The 16,478-nt window shown below is 38.4% G+C and overlaps 1 protein-coding gene across 4 annotated transcripts in view; it reads left to right on the top strand.

Moving 5' to 3' along the window:
* The window catches only part of NAB1 (NGFI-A binding protein 1), a 49,460-nt gene that overhangs the window by 11,844 nt on the left and 21,138 nt on the right, over positions 1–16,478 (top strand). For all 4 annotated transcript variants that reach the window (XM_027555228.1, XM_027555218.1, XM_027555208.1 and 1 more), the window contains exon 2: positions 805–1,642. In XM_027555228.1, the coding sequence (XP_027411029.1) occupies positions 824–1,642 (819 nt within the window). In that variant the 5' untranslated portion in view covers positions 805–823. The remainder of the gene's footprint in view (positions 1–804; positions 1,643–16,478) is intronic.

The following is a 16,478-nucleotide window of genomic DNA, read 5'->3' as shown; positions in this document are numbered from 1 at the left end:
AGACGTAATGTTAAGTGCCTATTTATCATATGGTCTGACACAAGTATTCAGTGCATGCATAGTAGCAGAGTATACTTCTTATCTCCTTCAGAAGTTTATCATCCTTCACTTCTCCTCTGTGTGCACACCATGGAAGCAGCAAAGTGAATACTCAAAAATACAGCATACAGAGCCCTGTGAGCCATGTTTGGCTTAAGTCCCTAGACCTATTTAGCTACCTATGAGATCTCAGGCAGATTACTGATCTTTGAGCCTTTATATTTTTTTCCTTTAAAATGGAAACTATTACTGACTGTTGATCATTATGATTGTTAGGAGAGTAAGATAACTTAGAGAGAGGCTTCCGAGATGGTATCAGTGGTAAAGAATCCACCTGCCAATGCAGGAGACACAAGAGACTCAGGTTCGATCCCTGGGTCAGAAAGATCCCCTGGAGTAGGAAATGGCAAACCACTCCAGTATTCTTGCCTGGAAAATCCCATGGACAGAGGAGCCTGGCAGCTACAGTCCGTGAGTCGCCAAGAGTCAGACACAACCGAGTGCGCGCGCATGCATGCGCGCACATACACACACACACACACACACAGCATAGAGAGAATGCGTGCGCGCACATACACACACACACACACACACACACACACACACAGCATAGAGAGAATGCTTCCGTAACAGTCAGTTGCTGTGCAAATGCTCCTTGTTTTTTGCTCTTCCCATACTGCAATCTTAAACCCTGTAGTGTCCGACAAAGAGGCTTAAGAAGGTTTTTAGCAAGTGTGATGAGCGTTTCCTCTCTTCTTTTTGCAGGTTAAGCCCATCCACAGTGATGGCTGCAGCCTTACCCAGGACCCTGGGGGAGTTGCAGCTGTATAGAATATTACAAAAAGCCAACCTGCTTTCTTATTTTGATGCCTTCATCCAACAAGGTGGTGATGATGTCCAGCAACTCTGTGAAGCTGGAGAAGAGGAGTTCCTGGAGATCATGGCACTCGTGGGCATGGCTAGCAAGCCCCTTCATGTTAGAAGGCTGCAGAAGGCTTTGAGAGACTGGGTTACAAACCCTGGCCTTTTCAATCAGCCACTGACGTCTCTGCCTGTCAGTAGCATACCCATCTATAAGTTACCAGAGGGCTCACCAACATGGCTGGGAATATCCTGCAGCAGTTATGAAAGGAACAGCAGTTCCCGAGAACCTCATCTAAAAATCCCCAAGTGTGCTGCCACCACGTGCGTGCAGAGCTTGGGACCGGGGAAGTCAGACGTGGTGGGGAGCTTAGCGCTGCAGAGTATCAGTGACTCCCGACTCTGGCAGGGCCACCACGCCACTGAGAGTGAGCACAGCCTCTCCCCAGCTGACCTTGGCTCCCCGGCTTCCCCAAAAGAAAGTAGCGAGGTGCTGGATGCTGCCGCTGCGCTCTCTGTAGCCGAGTGTGTGGAGCGCATGGCCCCCACGCTGCCAAAAAGTGACTTGAACGAAGTGAAAGAGCTGCTGAAAACCAACAAGAAGTTGGCCAAGATGATCGGTCACATCTTTGAGATGAGTGATGACGACCCACACAAAGAAGAGGAAATTCGAAAATACAGTGCAATATATGGCAGATTCGACTCGAAGAGGAAGGATGGGAAGCACCTCACACTTCATGAGGTAAAAAGTCCACATTTAGCTTTGTGTGTATGTGGTGTGCATGTCTCTTAAAGAGATTAATTTGGTAATAGTTTACAGCAGAGATGATACACTCCCCGGATTAAAGACGTTTAGGTTCAGCAAAACGTAACTCTTTAGTGAAAATAGACCATATTTATTGTGTTAAGGTATTTCTGTGTTGATTTCAAACATGTTTAACTTTAAAATTGTAGTGTAGAGTGACTCTTAGAATAATATTGGTTTAAGTAGTAAAAGCATAAAGTCTGCGTTTACAAGGCAGTTTGTCTTTTAATTAAGAATTAAAAATGAAATTTTAAATCTAACTTAAAAATCATTTTTGTAGACTTTTTAGAAAAAAAAGTTGTAAAGAATAACCAGAACTTAAAGTGATTTTCAGCTAGCATAGAAAACAAAATTAGATGGATGTTAGAAGAATTATTGTAGCTTTGAATATTGTTTTGGTGTGACATTTGATATTAAAAATCCTCATTTTATTTTTGTAGCATTCTATCTAGAAACATTTTGCTTAATTAGAAGAATACATGTATGTATATTTCTTTTACATTTGCTTCCTTTTTCTTGTCCGCCTGGCCAACACATCATCTTTAAGGCTCAAGCATGAGCTTAAGTCTTTTATAGTGTGTTTTCCCCTAAGTAGAATGACCTTTGCTTTTCATTTTTATCCCTACACATACTTCTGTCACAGTAACTTCAACACTTTATTGTACTTTTTAATATATTGGTCTGTCCCTCACAGTATACTTTGGGATTCTTCAAGGCAGAACTTATATCTCATTCATTTTTATATCTTAAGAATCTAATGTACTCAATAAATGCTTGAAAATTAAGTGCATTTCAAAATTACCTTTTTTAAACAAAAGCTGTTTCATAGCTAAAATTCATAGCCATTTATCCATTAGAAGAAAGAGATAAATTATCCTTGGAAAAAAATGTTCAGTTGAATGCAGTATTTCATGTTAGTAACATAAGATCATTCCCCACAGTCTTGTACTTGAACACAAAAAATAGTATATACTCACTGAAAAAGCATTCAGTTATACAGAAAGACGTGAAGTAATGGAATCTGTAAACATCCAGCTACTTTTCTTTACATATACAAATGTGGGGTCATATTTTACACACTCTTCTCCAAACTCTTTTTTTTTAAACTTAATAATATACTCAAAGTACAGTATACTATCAGATATATTTTCAGGTGGTTACATATAGAGCTGCCGTATTCGTTTATGGGTTACATTATATTTCACAGTGTGAATGTGCTGTTATCTTAACCATTCACTTTTTGATGTCACTTAAGTTGTTTACATTTTTAAAAAATTTTATATGTGGTGAGACATGAACATTCTGCACATACACCTTTACAGATTTGTACATGTTTTCCTATAGAATAGATTCCAACATGTAAAATTATGGGCCCAAAGAATATGTAGATTTAATATTTTAGTAGATGGTCCTTCAGATCAGATCAGATCAGTCGCTCAGTCGTGTCCTACTCTTTGCAACCCCATGAATCACAGCACGGCAGGCCTCCCTGTCCATCACCAACTCCCGGAGTTCACTCAGACTCACGTCCATCGAGTCAGTGATGCCATCCAGCCACCTCATCCTCTGTCGGCCCCTTCTCCTCTTGCCCCCAATCCCTCCCAGCATCAGAGTCTTTTCCAATGAGTCAACTCTTCGCATGAGGTGGCCAAAGTACTGGAGTTTCAGCTTTAGCATCATTCCTTCCAAAGAAATCCCAGGGCTTATCTTCAGAATGGACTGGTTGGATCTCCTTGCAGTCCAAGGGACTCTCAAGAGTCTTCTCCAACACCACAGTTCAAAAGCATCAATTCTTTGGCACTCAGCTTTCTTCACAGTCCAACTCTCACATCCATACATGACCAGAGAAAAAACCATAGCCTTGACTAGATAGTCCTTAATTGCCTTCTAAAAAAGCTAGAACAGTTTATATTTTCTTTATCATTATTATATGCAACTGTCTATTTTTCCACACTCTTGCTAATATTGCATTAGTCATTTTTAATTTTTGTCAGTCTAAGAAAAATTTTCATTGCTCAAAGTAACTTTTATTATTGAGGAAGAGCATCTTTTCTTATGGTTAATAGACATCCAATTTTATATTCATATCCTTTGTTTTAATGTTGGAGTTGTCTTACCTTTAAAATATTGTTAAAAACTTTTATATTGTAAGTATATTAACTTTTTGTCTTAGATTGTAAATATTTTTCCAGATTATCATTTGTCCTTTGACCTTGTAGACTGGTTGCCATGTGGAAATTTAATTCTGTGTAGTAATGGTCGTTGATCTTGTCCTGTGTCATTTCATTTATCTGATTCTCTGTTCCTTCACTGGTATGAAGTTACTTCAGGTACTGTAGCAAAGCAGTATATTTTATATATGGAAAGGCAAGTGCCTCTTCAATAGTATTCTTTTGTAGCTTCTTTTTTTTAGGTAACCTTACACATTTCTCCTTCTCAAATGAAATTTTTAGTGTATTTGTCAAATTTCCCCAAAATTTCTGTTGGTGTTTGATTAGAAATGCCCTAAAGGTATAGATTAATTGGGGGGAAAATGATATATTTACAATAATGAAAACTCCCATAGAGTAACATAGTATGTGCATTTACTTAGCTCTTTTATATTTTTCTGTAATTTTTTAGTTCTTTATTCATAGTTTTGAACATTTCTTGTTAGGCCAAATACTGTATATTATATATGTGTATATTAAATGTTTGTATTATAAACATTTACATTTATTTTGCTTGTATGGATACATGAATATGTAAGATATGAAGGGGATATAATTGTAAATGAAATTGTTTCCTTTTTAAATTACTATCACTGGCCGATTTTTATATATTAATCTTCTTTTCAGCAGTTTCACCATCTGATATTTTTAAATTGTTGTAGATGTGAATGTCTACTGATGCTTAATATGAGAGAATTGGTTAGCAAAAGTAGTCACAGGGACTCTATGATTTGACCTCCTTTGGGCATGTCCTTGTGTAATTGTTGTGTATTGTTGGCATACAATAATGAATTCACAAGAACTTGTGGATAGATGTAGAAAATACAAGTGGCGTTATAATTCAGCTACGCTTTGACACTATTATTACCTGTGACGGGATGCAGAGGAGTCTACTGAAGGCTGCTATAGTAGGGAACAAGGGCGAGGCGTGTTGGCAGCCTCCGGCTCACGCTTTAATCCAGCTTTCATATAGTTTTTAAATATGGCAGATGAAGCACAGTCAAGGGCCTGTATTTTTATTAAAGCAAAAGTATGTTACAGAGATGACTTTAATAAACCCTATCGATCTCACTTTAAAAATTCCTAACCTGCTTTTAAAAAAGTCCAAAATGAATTATTTCACACTTGACTTTTCCTAAGGGGCGCTTTGCTTCTTTGAATAAATAGGCACAGGTGGTATTTAAGTAATGAGACCATTGTGGGTTTCCCAAAAGAAGGAAACAATCAAAATGAGTGCCAGTAGGTGGAGATGTGGGGGTGGAGCTTTGGAAAATGTGGCCTGTGTTTTTGAAACTTAACTTAGACCACTTATTATTTGTAAGTCAAGTGTGTGAATCTGGTCCGATAATATATTTTAGGATAGAAGTTTATGCATCAGAGCACTCTCTTCAAACTAGTAACCATCCAAGAGTTTAATAGAAATTATGAAATCCTGAGGGAATTAAAGAAGCTACCATCAAGTGTACCATTTAGGTATTGTGATAATTCCACATTTTTTTTTTGACTGTTTAAAATGAGAGAAAGACTTGAGTTTTTCTAAATTCCTAAGACTAAAGAAGGTTATTAGTTTGTCCTCAATTTCTAAATAAGGAAAAATATGACTTATTCTTAATCCACTTTTGGTAGTATTTCTGACCCTGTGTATAGTATTACAAACTCTGTGGACACTGTTCTTTTAATCTTTGAAGACATGTAAGTAGGTCACAAGTAGATGAACATCAGGAAGTTATCTATACCTGAAAAATAATTTTCAACTCACGAGTACATAAAATTCTCATTTTTATATGCATTTTGTACTTGTTTCCCAGTATACTTGTAAAATTTATAATTCATTACATTTTATTGTAGAGAATTGTAGAATGAGTCATTGTTACAGACACCTTTTTTAAAGCTAGAGAATCGGTGCTGGTCTTAGAACATGGCTAGGTGTAGCCTGGTGGTAGGAGTCAGACCATGAACATATAATGCAGAGGCTGCGGCCTAGAACCACACTAGTTACTGGTGTGGGGCAGGTGCCAAGGGACGAACCCAGGAGCAGGATTACAAAGAGGTCCAGGCGGGCAGAGTTCCATCTGCCCAAACGTGTTGCTAGAGTATGTGGTAACTAGGTAAGCAGAGTGCATCAAATCTTTAAAGCAGTAAATAGAGAGAGAGAAACCGAAACTTGAGACTAGCAAGGTCATGGAGAATGGAGGGGCTTGTAATATTCAGAGATAGGAGCACACAGACAAGTCGGCATTATAGAGAATGCTCGTCAGCAGATAGCAACTTCCAGCCAGAGAGCTCTGGAACTCAAAGACAGGAAGGAGAAAAAGAGAAGGTAGAGTCAGTGGATAAGTTGTAGGTGTAATGGAAATGCTGCAGAAACTGGAGTGCTAAGGAGATTGCAAAAACAAGGACCCAGGCCCGTGGAATACATAGGCCATGGTTTAGGTCAGCTCCCGCCGTAATGTTGAGAAGGCAAGGCTGAGGGTGTCAGAGAAGCCCAACAGTTTTAGTTTTGAGAGAGGGGGATTGTCAAATCAGGGGACCTGGGAGACCTCAACATACTGCTAGTAGTTATAATGCTTTATTCTGAACTCTTCAGCTTGAGCGGAACAATTTCAACATCTCATACTTGAAAGAAATGCTGGATATTTCCTTTCGATCATTTTAAAAAGTAGATTATAGGGCTATTAGGTTAGTGTCACTTCTTGAGTCACTTTTGATAAATGGACAAATGGACAAATGAGAATTTGTCCATTTCATCTAAGTGTTCAAACTTACTGGGATAGTTTATAGTTTTTAAAACCTAATATTGTTTGTACCTTTGTCTCTTTCCCCCTGATCAGTCTTGCCAGAGATTTGTCAGTTATATTAATCTTTTCAGGGATCTGCAGACCAAAGCCTGTGGGCAACATTTTGCCCACTTCCTAATTTTGCAGATAGACTTTCTTTGGAATACAGACATGCCTTTCTGTTTATGCATTATCTGTGGCTGCTTTTGAGCTACAGTGTAGGGTTGGGTGGTTGTGACACAGACTGGCCTGTAAAGCCTAAAATATTATTATCTGACCTTTTACAGAAAAGCTTTCCCACTTCTTTATTAGGAAGCACTTTTGGCTTAATTGATCTTTGTAGTTAATGTTGTGTTTGTTTACATCTGCTTTCGTATAGTTTATTGTTCTAACTTACATTTTATCCTGAGTTCATTAATGTTCAGCTGTTCTTTTCTAATGTAAGCAATTAAAGCCATGAATTCTCACTATATATTGAATTAGCATTATTCCCAAAGGTTTCAATTCTGATTATTTCTCTTTTTTATTTATGCTTTCTGTTCACAAATTATTTTTTTTTTTTTCCTAATATGAGAGGTTTTTCCTTAGATCTTTTTCCTAATGATTTCTAACTGATTACATTGTGATCAGAGAACATGATTTGCATGATATGGCACCCCACTCCAGTACTCTTGCCTGGAAAATCCCATGGACAGAGGAGCCTGGTAGGCTGCAATCCATGGGGTTGCAAAAAGTCGGACATGACTAAGCAACTTCACTTTCACTTTTCACTTTCATGCATTGGAGAAGGAAATGGCAACCCACTCCAGTGTTCTTGCCTGGAGAATCCCAGGGACCGGGGAGCCTGGTGGGCTGCCGTCTATGGGGTCGCACAGAGTCGGACACGACTGAAGCGATTTAGCAGCAGCAGCAGCAGCAACAGCCCTTTAAAATATGGAGAGATATTAGTTATGGCCCCGTATGTGGTCAGTGTTTTAAATGTGCTTCTGCAGTTGTTGTTAGAGTGTTCTGTGTGTGTTTGTTTTAACAAGCTTTTTAGGTCTGTTATTCAAAACTTCTGTAGACTGAATCTTTTATTATTTTGTCGGCTTGCTCTATCAGTAACTGAGTTGTGTGTTAAAATCACCTACTTTGATTGTGGAGTTGTCTGTTTCTCTTTGAATTATGTAGTGGCCTTATTGATTTTTTAATAATGCATTTTTTAAAATTTTTTGTGTTGATATTAATACATGTGCTTTCTTTTTGTTACTAATTGCTTGTTACTTCTTTTTCCATCCTTTTACTTTGGTTTTTCTGAATCTGTGTTTTCGATATATCTCTCGTAAATACTGATAGTTGGGTTTTTAAAAAATCCTGTATTACATTCTTTGTCTTTTAATGCAAACATTTGGTCCATTTAAATTTATTACAGTGACTGATGTTTTGAATTTATTTCCTTTATTTTGTATTTCTTCCCTTCCCCTTTTTCATATTTCACGTTTACCATCTGGAACTAGGGTCCTTTAGCTTGAAGTGCGTTATCTGGAATTTTCTTAATGAAGACCTACTGTAGGCAGACTCTCTCCTTGCCTACCCTATTGGAAAATATCTTCATTCTGCCCTCATTTTTGTTGTTATTGTTGTTCTGTCGCTAAGTTGTGTTCGACTCTGTGCAACCCTGTGCACTGCAGCATGCCAGGCTTCCCTGTCTGTTACTATCTCCTGGAATTCGCTCAAACTCGTATCCATTGAGTCAGTGATTCCCTCCAACCACTTCATCCCCTGTTGCCCCCTTCTCCTTCCCTCATTCTTTCCCAGCATCAGAATCTTTTCCATTGCCTCAGCTCTTTGCATCAGTTGGCCAGAGTATTGGAGCTTCAGCTTTAGCATCAGTCCTTCCGATGAATATTCAGGGTTGATTTCCATTAGGATTGACTGGTTGGATCTCCTTGCTGTCCAAGGGACTCTCAAGAGTCTTCTCCAGCATCACAGTTTGAACACATCAGTTGTTCGGTGCTCAGCCTTCTTTAGGGTCCAACTCTCACATCTGTACATGACCACTGGAAAAACTATAGCTTTGACTACACAGACCTTTGTCAGCAAAGTGATTTCTTTGCTTTTTAATGCACTGTCTAGGTTTGTCATAGCTTTCCTTCCAAGGAGAGAGTGTTTTTTTTTTTTTTAATAGTAAAGCAATTTATTTTCTTGGGTTGACAACAGATAAATCGCACTTGAAATGTGGCAGTAAGTTTGGGTAGAAGAGGAGGATATTGGCTGTATTAGTACTGAGATATTGATGGGTATACATCTGAGGCAGCATATTTTCAAGAGTTATTTTCTTACTACAAATCATCTGCCCCATTTCCAGACTGTGCATCTTGATTTTTTTTAATATATATATTTTTTATTAAAGTATAGTTGACTTATGATTCAGGTACAGCACAAGGTGATTTGGTTATACAAATACAGATATATTATTTTTGAAATTTTTTCCATCGTAAGTTATTACAAGATACTGACTATAGTTCCCTGTGCTATACAGTAGACCTTTGTTGCATATCTATTTTTTAATTAGAAATCTAGCATTTTATTCATACTGAGTCAAACAAGTGGAACCAAAATGTCATAATTTTTTAGTTAGGAAAAAATGTTTTCTAAAATATATTTGTTGTACATATTTATATATATATGTATACAAAAGCTTTTCTCAGTTCAGTTCAGTCGCTCAGTCACATCCAACTCTTTGCTACCTCATTCATTGCAGCACACTAGGCTTCCCTGTCCATCACCAACTTCTGGAGCTCATGTCCATAGAGTCAGTGATGCCATCCAACCATCTCATCCTGTCATCCCCTTCTCCTCCTGCCTTCAGTCTTTCCCAGCATCAGGGTCTTTTCCAATGAGTCAGTTCTTCGCAGCAGGTGGCCCAAATATTGGGAGTTTCAGCTTCAGCATCAGTCCTTCCAGAACTGATTTCCTTTAGGATGGACTGGTTGGATCTCCTTGCAGTCCAAGGGACTCTCAAGAGTCCTCTCCAACACCACAGTTCAAAAGCATCAATTAATTCTTCGGCGCTCAGCTTTCTTTATGGTCCAACTCTCACATCCAGACATGACTACTGGAAAAACCATAGCTTCGACTAAATGGACCTTTGTTGGCAAAGTAATATCTCTGCTTTTTAATATGCTGTCTAGGATGGTCATAGCTTTCCTTCCAAGGAGGAAGTGTCTTTTAATTTCATGGCTGGAGTCGCCATCTGCAGTGATTTTGGAGCTGAAGAAAATAAAGTCTGGCACTGTTTCCACTGTTTCCCCATCTATTTGCCATGAAGTGATGGGACTGGATGCCATGATCTTAGTTTTCTGAATGTTGAGTTTTAAATCAGCTTTTTCACACTCTTCTTTCATCAAGAGGCTCTTTATCTTTAGTTCCTCTTCACTTTCTGCCATAAGGGTGGTGGCATCTGCATATCTGAAGTTATTGATATTTCTCCCGGCAACCTTGATTCCAGCTTGTGCTTCATCTCGCCGAGCATTTCTCATGATGTACTGTGCATATAAATTAAATACGCATAGTGAGAATATACAGCCTTGATGTACTCCTTTGCCAATTTTGAACCAGTCGTTGTTCCATGTCCAGTTCTAACTGTTGCTTCTTGACCTGCATACAGATTTCTCAGGAGACAGATAAAGTAGTCTGGTATTCGCATCTCTTTAAGAATTTTCCACAGTTTGTTGTGATCCACACAGTCAAAGGCTTTAAGCATAGTCAGTGAAGCAGATATTTTTCTGTAATTCCCTTGCTTTTTTCTGTGATCCAGCAGATGCTGCCAATTTGATCTGTGGTTCTGCTCATTTTTCTAAATCCAGCTTGTACATCTGGAAGTTTTCGTTTCACATACTGCTAAAGCCTGGCTTGAAGGATTTTGAGCATTACCTTACTAACGTGTGAGACGAGCACAGTTGTACAGTAGTTTGGCTTCTTTGGCATTGCCTTTCTTTGGGATTGGAATGAAAACTAACGAGTCCTATGGCCACTGCTGAGTTTTCCAAATTTGCTGGCATATTGAATGCAGCACTTTAACAGCATCATCTTTTAGGATTTGAAATAGCTCATTTGGAATTGCATCACCTCCTCCAGTAGCTTTGCCTTCATTCTTAATTGCTACTCATTTTGGGTATCTAATTCTATATTGTCATTTACTTTCTGTTCGTAATCAAAAGTATCATTTCCTTGGCCTTTAGCTTTCATTGTGTTTAGAAGCCAGTGGTTAGGTGACTATTGTCTGCTTTAGACGTCTTTTTTTCCTATGCCCCAATTCTTCTTCCTCCTTAATTCTTCTCTCCTTCTGACTTCTCAATTTTTCTTGGTCATTTTTACTATATTACTCTTTTAGTCATATTTGCAACTCCTTTTATCTCTTTAAATGAAGTCCTTGAGGGTCTGTCTGCTGGTTTTTACTTTTGACTCCTTCTTTCTTTGTTTAATGATTTCTGTCTATGAGCTCATATTTCTTGAAACTGTGGGAATGTTTTGAGAGTTAGGAAGAAAATGGACTCTCCTAGAGGTTTCTTGTTTTTGCTTCTACCAGGCACCTGTACTTCACACACTACAACTCTGGAGCCCCATGAAAGTGAATTCTCAGGCTGTTGGTGTGAATTAGGGCTGAAAATCCATGTGAAGAGCTGATTTGGGTTTATAAAATTCTCTCCTAATTAGTAATAAAGTTCAGGACAGGTAATTCTCCTTGCATTTCCCGGTGGGCAAGGGGGGACCGTGAACAGGTGTATTTCTGATTCTGTCTTACATTTCGCTGTAGTTCTTTCGTATTATTTTTCACCTTTGTGGAGGAAAGGTCTTTGACTCTTCAGCCTCTCCTTTGATGGGTTCTGGCGTATTTCTCTCACTCTCTCCCCACGCTCAGCAGTCTAAGAAGGCGGTGAAGATTGAAGCTCAAGTTCATCTGGTTTGACATCTGTCCTCAGCTTAATCTTTTGAGATATGGTCTTCATTCATTTTGGCTTCAGTAGTTCTTACTGTCTTGCTGGCTTATTAATGTAAAGATATTTTTTCTTTCTATTTTAGTCAACATTTTTCCTGTGAGAAATGTGAGAAGGGCCAGGCATGGTACATAGCCCTCCCCGTGCTGGAAATGAAAGTCTTGATTGCCCTCTGAGCCTCCCTGTTACCTAGCCTTCATGTTGTAGTTTTATGCTAACACTTATGTGAAGCTTAATTGAAAGTCACACTCATTTGATTGTTAAAGATTATCATTTTAAATATTCCCAGCAAAGACAGTTTTAAAATCTAGTTATAAATAATAGAAGGCTAACTTTAAGAAATCTTTTCACAAAGATATGAATGGAATTTTGGTATTTTTAGCTATGAAAGTAGGAAGTGGAGGAAGTAAGTAAACCAATGAGGGAGACTATCTTATTTTATACTTCTAACAAAATTAGAAACTTAGAACTTTTAAAAAGCTAGCTTGGTGCTTCAGTGACTTAACTACTGGTTTTGGAGAACTTTTTTTTTTTTTTAATGCATCATTGTTACTGATTTAATTATTAGCAACGAGGATTATGAAATCTAGAAGATAGTTACAGAAAATACATTTTTGAGGGGAAAGCTTGATGAATTGGCTTCCTATTACAACTTGGAGTGAGCTACGGTTATTTCTCTAGCTTCGGTTTTTCTGCCAGAAGGCTCTCTGAGGGCCTGGGGAGTTCAGTATAGTTTTTTGGTCTGTTGGAGCCTGAATTCAGTTTACAGAGATTGCGTTCTGTTTGTTTTTCTTGGTTTCTGGTAGGATGATGGAAGGAATACTAGAACACTGTTTTTAATTTATGTTGAAAAGTTGTTATCTATGGTTGTGCATGAGCTTGTACCTCTGAAATGTTGTCAATTAAAATATCTTACTGACAATTAGAATTTCTCCATACTTACTTAGGTTTATGAGCACAAAAAAGAACCAGCTACATAACAAGCAACTCGAAAAGGATATTTAAAAGTCATTGTAGCTACCACTAAGCTGCAATTGAAGTTAATTTATGTAGGAAATTATTCTTTGAAGTATATTTTACTTTTTGCTCCTGTAACATTGTGCTTATCAAAAGCACTTCGGGAAGAAATTGATCTACTGATGATTCTTTAGGATGGGAGGGAGAAGGCTGAAAATAATTTCTTCCTATTATGCTTTTATATTCAGCCATGGGTTTAAAATAAGAAACCTGGCCTTAATTGCTAGTAGCCATATTACAAGCATTCAGTTCAGTTCAGTCACTCAGTCATGTCCGACTCTTTGCAACCCCATGGATTGCAACACACCAGGCTTCCCTGTCCATCACCAACTCCCGGAGCCTACTCAGACTCATGTCCATCGAGTTGGTGATATCATCCAACCATCTCATCCTCTGTCATCCCCTTCTCCTCCTGCCTTCAGTCTTTCCCAGCATCAGGGTCTTTTCAAATGAGTCAGTTCTTCACATCAGGTGGCCGGAGTATTGGAATTTCAACTCAGCATCAGTCCTTCCAATGAATATTCCAGGCTGATTTCCTTTAGGATGGACTGGTTGGATCTCCTTGCAGTCCAAGGGACTCTCACGAGTCTTCTCCAACACCACAGTTCAAAGCATCAATTCCTTGGTGCTCAGCTTTCTTTATGGCCCAACTCTCACATCCATACATGACCACTGGAAAAACCGTAGCTTTGACTAGACAGACCTTTGTTGGCAAAGTAATATCTCTGTTTTTTAATATGCTGTCTAGGTTGGTTATAACTTTCCTTCCAAGGAATAAGTGCCTTTTAATTTCATGGTTCCAGTCACCATCTGCAGTGATTTGTGTGTCTAGGTGGTAAAAATTACAATGTAAAGAATACTTAAATACATTCATTAGTCAGTATTTATTAAGCTCACAACCCATGCCAGAGACTGACAAGCCAAGTCTCTGCCTTAACATAAAAAAGTAAAAATACAGCATATGTTAAGTGAAGGAAAGGAGGTTATACACCTGTGTTCACATGTATGTACACAAAGGAATATTGGAATAATATGCATAAAAATATTAATAGTCATTCTGGATGGAATGCATGTTGCATTTGTTTTCTTTTGCTTCTCTTTTCAAAACTTTTTTTAAAAAATTATTGTGAATAAAGTGGGATGTCTGGGTCGGGAGGAAGAGTAAATGCCTGATTCCTTATCAGAGGAGAATGAGAATCGATACTAAAACAACTTTGTGGCAAGTGTGCCTTCTCACTTCTTAGAGTCCTTGGAGGTAGTGATATTATCCTGTTTTGCCTCAGAGAAAACTAAGGCTCTGAGATGTTTTTACATGTCCAAAATTACACAGCTGGTAAGTGATGGAGCAGACTCCTCCTACACCTCTCTGCCTTCAAATCCTGTCAGTTTGCCGTCAATCATGCCTGGAATGGGTTTCTTGCTTTTTAAAAAAGTCTGATATACCCCTTGGCAGTTTCTTACATCTGTTTAAATTGACAAAATTTTATGAAAAAACATTTTCTAGTCCATTAAGCAAATTATAGACTTGGAGTTTAGGATAACATTTGATACTTAAATTTTTAGAACTGGTGTTTGGTCAATGAGCAACTCTATATTGGCAATATTTAACACTTAGATAAAAGAGTAGAATTACATGAAATTAAAACACATTTGCTCCTTGGAAGAAAAGCTATGACAAACCTATACAGCGTATTAAAAAACAGAGACATCACTTTGCCAACAAAGGTCCGTATAGTTAAAGCTATGGCTTTTCCAGTAGTCATGTACGGATATGAGAGTTGGACCATAAAGAAGAATTGATGTTTCAAACTGTGGTGCTAGAGAAGACTCTTCAGAGTACCTTAGACAGCAAAGAGATCAAACCAGTCAATCCTAAAGGAAATCAACCCTGAATTTTCACTGAAAGGACTGATGCTGAAGCTCTAACACTTTGGCCACCTAATGCAGAGTCGACTCATTGGAAAAGACCTGGATAACTGGGAAAGATTGAGGATAAGCAGAGAAGGGGGTGACAGAGGATGAGATGGTTGGATTGCATCACTGACTCAATGGACATGAGTTTGAACAAACTCGAGGAGATAGTGAAGGACAAGGAAGCGTGGTGTGCTGCAGTTCATGGGGTCACAGAGAGTCAGACACAGCTTAGTAACTACACAACAACAATCTCAATCTTAGAGATTTGGTAATTCCAAGACCTTGTTTTTCCTTTTTAGCCCTCGTGTGTGATAATACTTCATTATCTTTTACTAAGTGATTTTGTAAATATTTAATGAATATCATTTACTTTTTATTCCTTCCTAAGAATTTTCATGTCAGTTCACATTTAAAAATATCTATCAGATGATGTATATTCAGTTTTGTAAATTAATTTATTTTAATTGGAGGCTAATTACTTTACAATATTGTAGTGGTTTTTGCCATACATTGACATGAATCAACCACGGGTGTACATATGTCCCCCATCCCAAACCCCCCCTCCCATCTCCCTTCCCCTCCCATCCCTCCGGGTCATCCCAGTGCACCGGCTTTGAGTGCCCTGTTTCATGCATCGAATTTGGACTGGTGATCTATTTCACATATGGTAATATATATGTTTCAATGCTATTCTCTCAAATCATCCCACCCTTGCCTTCTGCCTCAGAGTCCAAAAGTCTGTTCTTTATATCGGTGTCTCTTTTGCTGTCTCACATATAGGGTCATCGTTACCATCTTTCTAAATTCCATATATGTACATTAATATACTGTATTGGTGTTTTTATTTCTAACTGACTTCACTCTGTGTAATAGGCTCCAGTTTCATCCACCTCATTAGAACTGATTCAAATGCATTCTTTTTAATAGCTGAGTAATATTCAATTGTGTATATGTACCACAGCTTTCTTATCCACTCATCTGCTGATGGACATCTAGGTTGCTTCCATGTCCTGGCTATTGTAAACAGTGATGTGATGAACATTGGGGTACACATGTCTCTTTCAATTCTGGTTTCCTCGGTGTCTATGCCCAGCAGTGAGATTGCTGGGTCATAAGGCAGTTCTCGGAGAAGGCAATGGCAACCCACTCCAGTACTCTTGCCTGGAAAATCCCATGGACAGAGGAGCCTGATAAGCTGCAGTCCATGGGGTCGCTAGAGTCGGACATGACTGAGCGACTTCACTTTCACTTTTCACTTTCATGCATTGGAGAAGGAAATGGCAACCCACTCCAGTGTTCTTGCCTGGAGAATCCCAGGGACAGCAGAGCCTGGTGGGCTGCCGTCTATGGGGTCGCACAGAGTCGGACATGACTGAAGTGACTTAGTAGTAGTACTAGTAAAGCAGTTCTAGTTCCAGTTTTTTAAGGAATCTCCACACTGTTCTCCATAGTGGCTGTACTAGTTTGCATTCCCACCAACAGTGTAAGAGGGTTCCCTTTTCTCCACACCCTCTCCAGCATTTATTGTTTGTAGACTTTTGGATAGCAGCCATTCTGACCGGCATGAGATGGTACCTCATTGTGGTTTTGATTTGCATTTCTCTGATAATGAGTGATGTTGAGCATTTTTTCATGTGTTTGTTAGCCATCTGTATATCTTCTTTGGAGAAATGTCTGTTTAGTTCTTTGGCCCATTTTTGGATTGGGTTGTTTATTTTTCTGGTGTTCAGCTGCATGAACTGCTTGTATATTTTGAGATATATTCTGTTTTAGTTAAGGAAATATTATCACCATATTGTATAATCAGATCCCTTGGTTTCTTATAAACAAAAAAAGATGCAGAACATTTTTTAACTTTTTATTTTGCTTATTTTCC

The sequence above is a fragment of the Bos indicus x Bos taurus genome, chromosome 2 (assembly GCF_003369695.1).
Source record: "Bos indicus x Bos taurus breed Angus x Brahman F1 hybrid chromosome 2, Bos_hybrid_MaternalHap_v2.0, whole genome shotgun sequence".
Lineage (NCBI taxonomy): Eukaryota > Metazoa > Chordata > Mammalia > Artiodactyla > Bovidae > Bos > Bos indicus x Bos taurus.
This window is presented reverse-complemented; position numbering and strand designations above follow the sequence as displayed.